The 10,268-nt window shown below is 48.5% G+C and overlaps 1 protein-coding gene across 2 annotated transcripts in view; it reads left to right on the top strand.

The window, feature by feature from the left end:
• The window catches only part of DGKA (diacylglycerol kinase alpha), a 17,331-nt gene that overhangs the window by 1,245 nt on the left and 5,818 nt on the right, over window positions 1-10,268 (top strand). The window contains exons 2-14 of one of the 2 annotated variants that reach the window (XM_017519396.2): window positions 112-186; window positions 646-695; window positions 1,051-1,125; window positions 1,321-1,440; window positions 1,553-1,667; window positions 2,937-3,025; window positions 3,163-3,282; window positions 3,477-3,575; window positions 3,753-3,830; window positions 4,100-4,173; window positions 4,356-4,430; window positions 5,161-5,246; window positions 5,337-5,426. In XM_017519396.2, coding sequence (XP_017374885.1) covers window positions 114-186; window positions 646-695; window positions 1,051-1,125; window positions 1,321-1,440; window positions 1,553-1,667; window positions 2,937-3,025; window positions 3,163-3,282; window positions 3,477-3,575; window positions 3,753-3,830; window positions 4,100-4,173; window positions 4,356-4,430; window positions 5,161-5,246; window positions 5,337-5,426 — 1,144 coding nt within the window. In that variant the 5' untranslated portion in view covers window positions 112-113. Of the gene's footprint in view, window positions 1-108; window positions 187-645; window positions 696-772; window positions 834-1,050; window positions 1,126-1,320; window positions 1,441-1,552; window positions 1,668-2,936; window positions 3,026-3,162; window positions 3,283-3,476; window positions 3,576-3,752; window positions 3,831-4,099; window positions 4,174-4,355; window positions 4,431-5,160; window positions 5,247-5,336; window positions 5,427-10,268 lie in introns of those variants that run through there. The other variant, XM_017519398.2, reaches the window with a different exon arrangement.

The raw sequence follows: 10,268 nt of genomic DNA, 5'->3' as shown, positions 1-10,268 counted from the left end.
AAAAAATTAGTAAAGAATTTTTTTAAAAAGGGAGGGGTGAAACAAACAAAAGCTAAAAGATGAGCCAAAGTGGAGAGAACCCTGACCTCAGATCTACTTTTTTGTAACCAGACATGGTGTGCCTCAGTGATGTCTCCTGCTACTTTTCCCTTCTGGAGGGTGGTCGGCCAGAAGACAAGTTAGAATGTGAGTTGCCCTTCTGGAGTGAGCTGGTGGGACAGTGAAGGGAGAGAGAGGTGTTTCCCAGCCTCCTTTCCCTCATTCCTTCAGGATTCCTAAAGGCTGACAGGGCTAGACAAAGGTGGGGCCAGAGAATGAGCCCATTTCCTCTGTTCTCCCAGACTATTTATACCTAATACCCTTCACCATAGCCACCCCGGTTCTCATGTCTTGTACATTCCCATGTAGGTGGCCTAGGATGTCCATGGCATATGGATTGTGTATTGTCTCCCCTGACACATTCACTGAGGGTGGAATCCACGCCTGTTTTCCCTTCCTTTTTGTCTCTTTGTCAGTCCCGTCCCAGGCTCTAGGCTTCTCACCCAAAAGCTCTCTCCCTGTCTCTCTGTTTCCCCTATATTCTGGTATGAATTCTTTGGGTATCTCTTTCACAAACTGACCCTAGCCCTGTACAACACCCCACAGTCACCTTCAAGCTGTACGACACGGACAGAAATGGGATCCTGGACAGCTCAGTGAGTTGGGGACCCTGTATGCTGGGCAAGGGAATATGTGTTCATTTGTCTGCACCCTCCCGCCCCAACTCTTCCAGGGTCTTAAGAAGCAGAAGAGGATGGGGGGAGAGGTTGAGTCCTCTAGGACTAAATTTGAAAGTGAGTCCCAAGCTCTTGATCCCTCAAAGAGAATGCTGGAGACATGAACTGGGGGCTGCCTTACAAACATACAAACACATTTATTTACTTGGCAGACGTACCTGAGAATGAGAGGTGTAAATCTGGGGTGGAACCCAGGAACACTGATTTCTGCAAAAGAGTTTGGGTGGTGATAGCAAGGGGGATATGGCTGTGGTTCTTGCCCTTTTTCCTCCAGGAAGTGGAAAAAATTATCCTACAGATGATGCGAGTGGCTGAATACCTAGATTGGGATGTGTCTGAGCTGAGGCCGGTAAGCAGCTCTTCCTTCATGTCCCTTCTTGTATCTTTTTCCTTGGTGAGTCCTGCATCTGCCTTACCTCATCTCTGACAGACAACCTGGCTGCCTTGGCTAGGACAGCTGAGCTGGGTATCCTAAGAGGCAGTGGAGAGGTGCTGGGTCTGAAGACCCATTCATACCGAAAGCTCCTTTCCACTCTGTGCTCAGATTCTTCAGGAGATGATGAAACAGATTGACTATGATGGCAGTGGCTCTGTCTCTCAAGCTGAGTGGGTCCGGGCTGGGGCCACCACCGTGCCACTGCTAGTGCTGCTGGGCCTGGAAATGGTGAGTAGGAGAGACTTTGGAGGATGAGTAAGATAGTTGCCTTGGGTTGTACTTGCCAGGGTTGGCCCTGTAAGGGCTGTGACACTCCCTAGCATCTGCTGTGCCTTCCTAGACTCTGAAGGACGATGGACAGCACATGTGGAGGCCCAAGAGGTTCCCCAGACCAGTCTACTGCAATCTGTGCGAGTCCAGCATTGGTCTCGGCAAACAGGGGCTGAGCTGTAACCGTGAGTAATGGGACCTGGGAGATGGAGGAAGAGGGTCAGCCGAGCAATCTGTGGGAGCTCTGCGCTCTGAACTTAGAAAGAGCTAGGTTTGAATCCTGGAATCTGCCAGTGACTAGTTATGTGACTTTGGGAAAGCCACATAATTTGTTTAAGCCTTAGTTTCCTCAACCGAAAATGAGGTAATTGTGAGCATTAAAAAAGCTGATGCTCGCCGGGTGCGGTGGCTCAAGCCTGTAATCCCAGCACTTTGGGAGGCTGAGGCGGGTGGATCACGAGGTCAAGAGATCGAGACCATCCTGGTCAACATGGTGAAACCCCGTCTCTACTAAAAATACCAAAAAATTAGCTGGGCATGGTGGTGCGTGCCTGTAATCCCAGCTACTCAGGAGGCTGAGGCAGGAGAATTGCCTGAACCCAGGAGGCGGAGGTTGCGGTGAGCCGAGATTGCGCCATTGCACTCCAGCCTGGGTAACATGAGTGAAACTCCGTCTCACAAAAAAAAAAAAAAAAAAAAAAAAAAAAAAAAAAAAAAAAAAAACCAAAAAAAAAAAAAAAAAAAAAAAAAAAAAAGCTGATGCTCCTGAGATGTTTAATCAGGAAAAAAAAAAAGCTGATGCAAGAAAATGCTTCGGATGGTGCATGTACATACTGTAAGATGCAATAAAAAATTATCTTTTTTTTTTTTTTGAGACGGAGTTTCACTCTTGTTACCCAGGCTGGAGTGCAATGGCGCAATCTCGACTCACCGAAACCTCCGCCTCCTGGGTTCAGGCAATTCTCCTGCCTCAGCCTCCTGAGTAGCTGGGATTACAGGCACGCGCCACCATGCCCAGCTAATGTTTTGTATTTTTAGTAGAGACGGGGTTTCACCATGTTGACCAGGATGGTCTCGATCTCTTGACCTTGTGATCCACCCGCCTCGGCCTCCCAAAGTGCTGGGATTACAGGCTTGAGCCACCGCGCCCGGCCAAAAAATTACCTATTATGATTACTGTTGCTGTTAGACCTGGGCCTCCCATGCATCACCCAGCTCAGTTCCTGCCTGGCATATGGATGATGTGGGGGCAGGCATGAGGTAGCAGCTGCTCTTTTAGGAGGAAGAGTAAGGAAAAGGTGTGGGTTTTGGAGGTGTGCCCCTCACCCCAAACTTTAATTCTCTATTACACCCTCCAGCAAGAGATCATATCTGATCCTCCCTCACCCCCAGGTAAAGAGGAAATAGTGGGAGGGGCTGCAGCTAAGCCTTCCAACTTCTTCCTTCTCCCTCAGTCTGTAAGTACACTGTTCACGACCAGTGTGCCATGAAAGCTCTGCCTTGTGAAGTCAGCACCTATGCCAAGTCTCGGAAGGACATTGGTGTGAGTGACCTCAAGCCCGCCACCTTACCTCCGTCCTGGCCCTGGCCCTGGCCCTTGACCCATCGCTGCCCTCAGCCCCTCCGTCCCCTAGGTCCTGCTCAGACCTTCCCAGACAAGGGACTGCCTTTCTCCCCAAGGTCCAATCACATGTGTGGGTGCGAGGAGGCTGTGCGTCCGGGCGCTGCGACCGCTGTCAGAAAAAGATCCGAATCTACCACAGTCTAACTGGGGTGCACTGTGTATGGTGCCACCTAGAGGTCAGTTTGGGAGCCATCCCTCCTGGCTACATCTTAGGGCCCTGCAGAGCTGCGCTCTCCACGGGCCTCCAACCCTTCCCTCCCTTACAGCCACAGTTGCCCCTGCTCCCAAGGGCTCTTTCCAGCGCAGACTGCCAGGTTGAGAGGAGACAGGGTCCCCTTCGTGATCTCTCTGTGCCCACCTCGTCTTTCAGATCCACGATGACTGCCTGCAAGCGGTGGGCCAGGAGTGTGACTGTGGGCTGCTCCGGGATCACATCCTGCCTCCATCTTCCATCTATCCCAGTGTCCTGGTGAGACCCTCGGCAGCAGCAGCGGGGAGGGGACAGGAGTGCCTCCCCGATTTCCCACACGCACAGAATGGCATTTAGAATAGAGAACTCATACTTTTAGGATTCAAGTCAGACCCCTCTCTTTAGGGAGTCATGCACAATCCGGCTTTCCCTCTCTCTGCTTTCCTCCCCTGTCAGGCCACTGGATCGGATCGTAAAAATAGCAAAACAAGCCAGAAGACCATGGATGATTTGAGCACCTCTGAGGCTCTGCGGGTACAGGGCTGAGAGTCTTGGGCTTCACGGTGGGGGTTGGTTTTTCACTGGAGCCCTCATAAGTGGGAATGAAATGGGAGAGCCTGGTGGGGTGCGGTTGTTGCTCACTTTCCAGAAACTTCACCGTGGTAGGGAGGGAAGGGGAGGGAAACAGGAGGGAGGGGGGAATATCTTGGTGGAATGGCAGCCCTCTGCCCCTGTCTCCAGGGCTCACCTTAACTCTGACAAAATCTTGCTTTCTTTATCCTTACTTTCTTCCCCCAATGCAGATTGACCCTGTTCCTAACACCCACCCACTTCTTGTCTTTGTCAATCCTAAGAGTGGCGGGAAGCAGGGGCAGAGGTGAGGAGAGATATATTGGGCCTTCTAAGATGAGAGGGGAGGGCCTGCCTGCAGCACTTGGAAGGTGGAAGGGGATGTGTGTGTCTGGAGGGGCATACCTTGAGGAAAACATCAAGAGGGTGAGGTTCAGAAGATCACCCTCCCTCACTCCTGCCATAAGCTTTCCTTTTTCCCACACACAGGGTGCTCTGGAAGTTCCAGTACATACTAAACCCTCGACAAGTGTTCAACCTCCTAAAGGATGGTCCTGAGATAGGGTGAGCACAGGTTAGGGGCTGTGCTCCTAACACACAGTGTTTTGTCTGTGTATCTGTATATGTTAAAAGAGTGCAGGAAAGAGTGCAGGTTGGGAGAGGAGGTCTAGAGGTCCCCAAGAGGCCAGAATTCAGAATGTTTCTTTCCCTAGGGTCACTGGGTATCCCATCCTCCAAGCTCTCTGGCCCATCTTTGTCCTGCTCTCAAAGAATGAAGATACCAGCCAGGCGCATTGGCTCATGCCTATAGTCCCAGCACTTTGGGAGGCTGAGGCGGGTGGATCACTTGAGGTCAGGAGTTCAAGACCAGCCTGACCAACATAGAGAAACCCCGTCTCTACTAAAAATACAAAAAAAATTAGCCGGGTGTGGTGATGTGTCCCTGTAATCCTAGCTACTCCTCAGGAGGCTGAGACAAGAGAATTGCTTGAACTGGTAGGCGGAGGTTGCAGTGAGCTAAGATCATGCCACTGTACTCCAGCCTGGGCGACAGAGCAAGACTCTGTCTCAAAAAAAAAAAAAGGATGAAGATACCAATTTTTCCCTAACCACTGAGGAGTGGCTATAAATTTCCCTGTTGTTCTTTTCTCTGCCCTTCATAGAAACTCAAATCTTTTGACAAAGGGGGAGAGGGTCCTAAGGAATGAGAGACAAGAAGCAATCTGCCTGCCCAGGAGTTGGGTAGCCTCAGTCCTGTTATTCTTCTTCATCTTCTTTCTCCCCTTTGTCTCAGGCTCCGATTGTTCAAGGATGTTCCTGATAGCCGGATTTTGGTGTGTGGTGGAGACGGCACAGTAGGCTGGATTCTAGAGACCATTGGTCAGTGCAGGGAGGGGCTCTGGGAAGGGATTGGGTTCGTAGTCTTGCAGAGCTAACTCTTTCCATCCTTCTCTTCACCTGCCTCCGCAGACAAAGCTAACTTACCAGTTTTGCCTCCTGTTGCTGTGTTGCCCCTGGGTACCGGCAATGATCTGGCTCGATGCCTAAGATGGGGAGGAGGTAAGTGGTTAGAAATTGTTTTGCTGTGGGCTGGGGGAAGTTGTATAGGAAGGGAAAGGCACTTAGAGAAGAATCTAGGCATCTGGCGTAGAAAGAAGACTGGGGAAGAAGAGGGGCACAGACAGGTGGTTACAAAAGTGGAATGTCCAAAAAGAAGAGAGCTTTGGAAGAATCGGGGACCACAGTCTGAACCTAGAAGGGTCAAGATTAATAGTCCCCTTCCCCATAAATATTTTTATGCTTCTCCCAAACAAACAAATAGCCAGGTGTGGTGGCACATGCCTATAGTCCCAGCTGAGGCTGAGGTGGGAGGATTGCTTCAGCTGGAGAGATGAAGGCTACAGTAAGCCATGATTGCACCACTGCACTCCAGCCTGGCAACAGTGTGAGATCCTATCTCAAAAATTGAAATTAAGATTAAAAAATAAGGGAGCCACAGTGGCTCGGGCCAGTTGTCCTGGCGCTTGAGGAGGTGAGGCTATGTGTTCAAGGCCAACCTGGGCAACATAAGAACCTCTCATTCATTTAAAAAATAATAATAATAAAATTAAAAAATAAAAAGGAAAACATGCTGACAGTGAAAAAAATGATAAGGTTTGAAGATGGGCATTGAAAGGAGTATCACTATGGGAGTGGAGGAAGGAGACAGAATAGAAAACTATGTGCTTTGCAGTATCCCAGACAAGAGATGATGAACACAGAAGCCAAGGCAGCAGCAATGGAGTTAATGAGATAGAAGCCACAGCTCTTGATAACTGATGGGTTGTGGAGGAGGAGGTAGAGAGAAGTCTAGTTTCCTACGTTTGTGGACTGAGCAGATGGGGGTGGCACTTCTTTATTCATATATTTATTTATTATTATTATTTTGAGATGGAGTCTCACCTCACACAGGCTGGAGTGTGGTGGCACAATCTCAGCTCACTGCAACCTCTACCTCCCAGATTCAAGCGATTCTCCTGCCTCAGCCTCCCAAGTAGCTGGGATTACAGGAGTCCACCACCACACTCAGATAATTTTTGTATTTTAAGTGCAGACGAGGTTTCACTATGCTGGGCAGGCTGTTCTCAAACTCCTGACCTCAGGTGATCCACCTGCCTTGGCCTCCCAAAGTGCTGGGATTGCAGGTGTGAGCCACCGCACCCAACCTCGGAGTGGCGTTTATTGAGATTGGGAATACAGGAGGAAGACTAGTTTAAGGAAGAAAGATTCCATTTGGGGCAGGTGGAGATGTTGTGGTGGGTAGTTAGAAATACATGTCGCGGGGGCCGGGCACGGTGGCTCACACCTGTAATCCCAGCACTTTAGGAGGCCGAGGCGGGTGGATCACGAGGTCAAGAGATCGAGACCACTCTGATCAACATGGTGAAACCCCGTCTCTACTAAAAATACAAAAAATTAGCTGGGCATGGTGGCGCGTGCCTGTAGTTCCAGCTGCTCGGGAGGCTGAGGCAGGAGAATTGCCTGAACGCAGGAGGCGGAAGTTGCAGTGAGCCGAGATCGCGCCATTGCACTCCAGCCTGGGTAACAAGAGTGAAACTCCGTCTCAAAAAAAAAAAAAAAAGAAAGAAATACATGTCAGGAATTTAGGAGAGAAGTCACATATTTTAGGAGATATATGTTTGAGAGTCATCTGCTCCTAGGTGGTAATTGACATTCTGAGAGTAGCTAAGATTACTCAGGGTAAGATGTAAGAGAAGTTGAACAAGGACAGCAAGATCTTGGTAAACACCCTATTTCAGTTGAGCAGAGAAAGAGGAGTTATTAAAAAAGTCGGCATTAGTGTCCCACGGCTGCTGTCACCAATTACCACAAACAGTGGCTTAAAGCAACACAAATTTATTATCTGATAGTTCTGGATGAGAGAAGTCCAAAATGGGTCTCACTAGGCTAAAATCAAGGTGTTAGCAGGGCTGAGTTCTTTTCTAGAGGCTCTACGGGAGAATCTCTGGCCTTTTCTGGTTTCTACAGGCTGTCTGCATTCCTTGATTCAAGGTCCCCCTTCCAACCAGTGGTGTTATCACTGCAACCCCTGCTTCCATGGTCACATCTCCTTTTACAATTCTTTTCTGCTGCCTTCTTCTTTTATTTATAAGGACCCCTGTGATTACATTGGTACCACCCAGATAATCCAGTGTGATCTCACACCTCAAAATCCTCATTTTTTTTTAAGGCAGAGTCTCCCTCTCTTGCCCAGGCTGGAGTGCAGTGGCTTGATCTCAGCTAATTGCAACCTCCACCTCCCTGGTTCAAGCGATTCTCATGTCTCAGACTCCCAGGTAGCTGGGATCACAAGCGTGCACCAACATGACTGGCTGAATTTTGTAGTTTTAGCAGAGACAAATTTCACCATGTTGCCCATGCTGGTCTTGGGACTCCTGACCTCAAGTGAACCGCCCACCTTGGCCTCCCAAAGTGCTGGGATTACAGCATGAGCCACCATCCCTGGCCCCAAATCCTCGATTTAATTGTATCTGCAAAGTCTCTTTTTCCATTTAAGGTAACAACATGTTCACAGTTTCTTTTTTTCTCTTTTTTTGTTTTGTTTTTTCAAATGGAGTTTTGCTCTTGTTGCCCAGGCTGGAGTGCAATGGCACGGACTGGACTCATTAAAACCTCCACCTCCAGTGTTCAAGCAATTCTTCTGTCTTAGCCTCTCAAGTAGCTGGAATTATAGGCATGTGCCACCACACCCAGCTAATTTGGTTGTCGTTGTTGTTATTTTTTGAGATGGAGTCTCGCTCCATCGCACAGGCTGGAGTGCAGTGGTGCGATCTCGGCTCACTGCAACCTCTGCCTCTTGAGTTCAAGTGATTCTCCTGCCTCAGCCTCCCGAGTAGCTGGGATTACAGGTGTGCACCACCACAACTGGCTAATTTTTGAATTTTTAGTAGAGATGGGTTTCACTCTGTTGGCCAGGCTGGTCTCGAACTCCTGACCTCAAATGATCCGCCTGCCTCGGCCTCCCAAAGTGTTGGGATTACAGTCGTGAGCCACTGCGCCTAGCAACATTCACAGTTTCTTGAGATTAAGATGTGGACATTTTTGGGAAGCCAGTATTCTGCCAACCACAAAGACTAAAAAGGAATACTCACAGAGGTCCTCTGTAACTGAGTGATATTTCAGAGGTTAAGTGAAGGCTTTCAAGAATTAAAATGAGAACGAAAGATACACAGTTGGCAGGAGTCATTGGCAATCTTTGCCAAAAATGTTTCAGCAGGGTGGGATGGGTAACAGGCAAATTACAGTGGATTGAACCCTCGATGGAATGTGAGGAATTGGAGACTTTTTTTTTTTGAGACAGAGTTTTGCTCTTGCTGCCCAGGCTGGAGTACAATGGTGCAATCTCGACTCACAATAACCTCTGCCTCCCGTGTTCAAGTGATTCTCCTGCCTCAGCCTCCCAAGTAGCTGAGATTAAGGCATGTGCCACCATGCCCGGCTAATTTTGTATTTTTAGTAGAGATGGGGTTTCTCCATGTTGGTCAGGCTGGTCTTGAACTCCCAACCTCAGGTGATCCACTCGCCTCAGGGTGCCAAGCCAAAGTGCTAGTATTATAGGCATGAGACACTGCACCCAGCTGTGGAAATATTTTAAAAATCCTTTTTCTCCCCGACTACAAATGTAATACATGCTGGTGGTAAAAAAAAATAACTCAAACAATTCATATATATGTACCAAAAAAGTAAAAGCTCCCTATAATCTATGCCCTACAGTTTTCGGGGCTGTTCCTCCATGTTTTACTTTTGACATTTTTTTTTCCTTTTTCTTTTTTTTTTTCTTTTTGAGACAGAGTCTCACTCTGTCGCCCAGGCTGGAGTGCAGTGGCATGATCTTGGTTCACTGCAACCTCCACCTCCCAGGTTCAAGTGATTCTCCTGCCTCAGCATCCTGAGTAGCTGGGACTGCAGGCACGTGCCACCACTCCAGGCTAATTTTTTTGTATTTTAGTAGAGATGGGGTTTCACCATATTGGTTAAGATGATCTCGATCTCTTGACCTCGTGATCTGTCTGCCTCAGCCTCCCAAAGTGCTGGGATTACAGGCATGAGCCACTACACCCAGCCAGCATTCAGTTTTTTAATCTTACAAACCATGCTGCAGTGAACACTCATACATCTATCTCTGCACACAAATATGAACATTTCTCTAGGAGAGAATTCTAAAAGTAAAATTGCTGACTCAGAGAATCTGGACTTTTTTTTAAGTTTATTTTTTGTTTTTTGAGACAGAGCTTCGCTTTTGTAGCCCAGGCTGGAGTGCAAGAACACAATCTCAGCTCACTGCAACCTCCGCCTCCTGGATTCAACTGATTCTTGTGCCTCAGCCTACTGAGTAGCTGGGACTACAGGCGTGCAGCACCACACCTGGCTAATTTTTTGTATTTTTAGTAGAGACGAATTTTCACCATGTTGGCTAGGCTGATCTCGAACTCCTGACCTCAGGTGATTCTCCCACCTCGGCCTCCCAAAGTGGTAGGATTACAGGCATGAGCCACCACACCTGGCATGAATATTTTACTATTAATACTTATTTTCTTTTTAAAAAAATTACACAAATAGCCCAACACAGTGGTTCACACCGGTAATCCCAGCACTTTGGGAGGCCAAGGCTGGAGGATCTCCTGAGCCCAGGAGTTTCAGACCAGCCTGGACTGCATAGTGAGACTTCGTCTCTATGAAAAATAAAATAGGCCGGGCGCGGTGGCTCACGCCTGTAATCCCAGCACTTTGGAAGGCCCAGGCGGGTGGATCACGAGGTCAAGAGATCGAGACCATCCTGGTCAACATAGTGAAACCCCGTCTCTACTAAAAAAATACAAAAAATCAGCTGGGCATGGTGGC

The sequence above is a fragment of the Cebus imitator genome, unplaced genomic scaffold (assembly GCF_001604975.1).
Source record: "Cebus imitator isolate Cc_AM_T3 unplaced genomic scaffold, Cebus_imitator-1.0 Scaffold741, whole genome shotgun sequence".
Classification (NCBI taxonomy): domain Eukaryota; kingdom Metazoa; phylum Chordata; class Mammalia; order Primates; family Cebidae; genus Cebus; species Cebus imitator.
The sequence above is the reverse complement of the archived record's forward strand: the minus strand, read 5'-3'. Positions and strand labels throughout refer to the sequence as shown.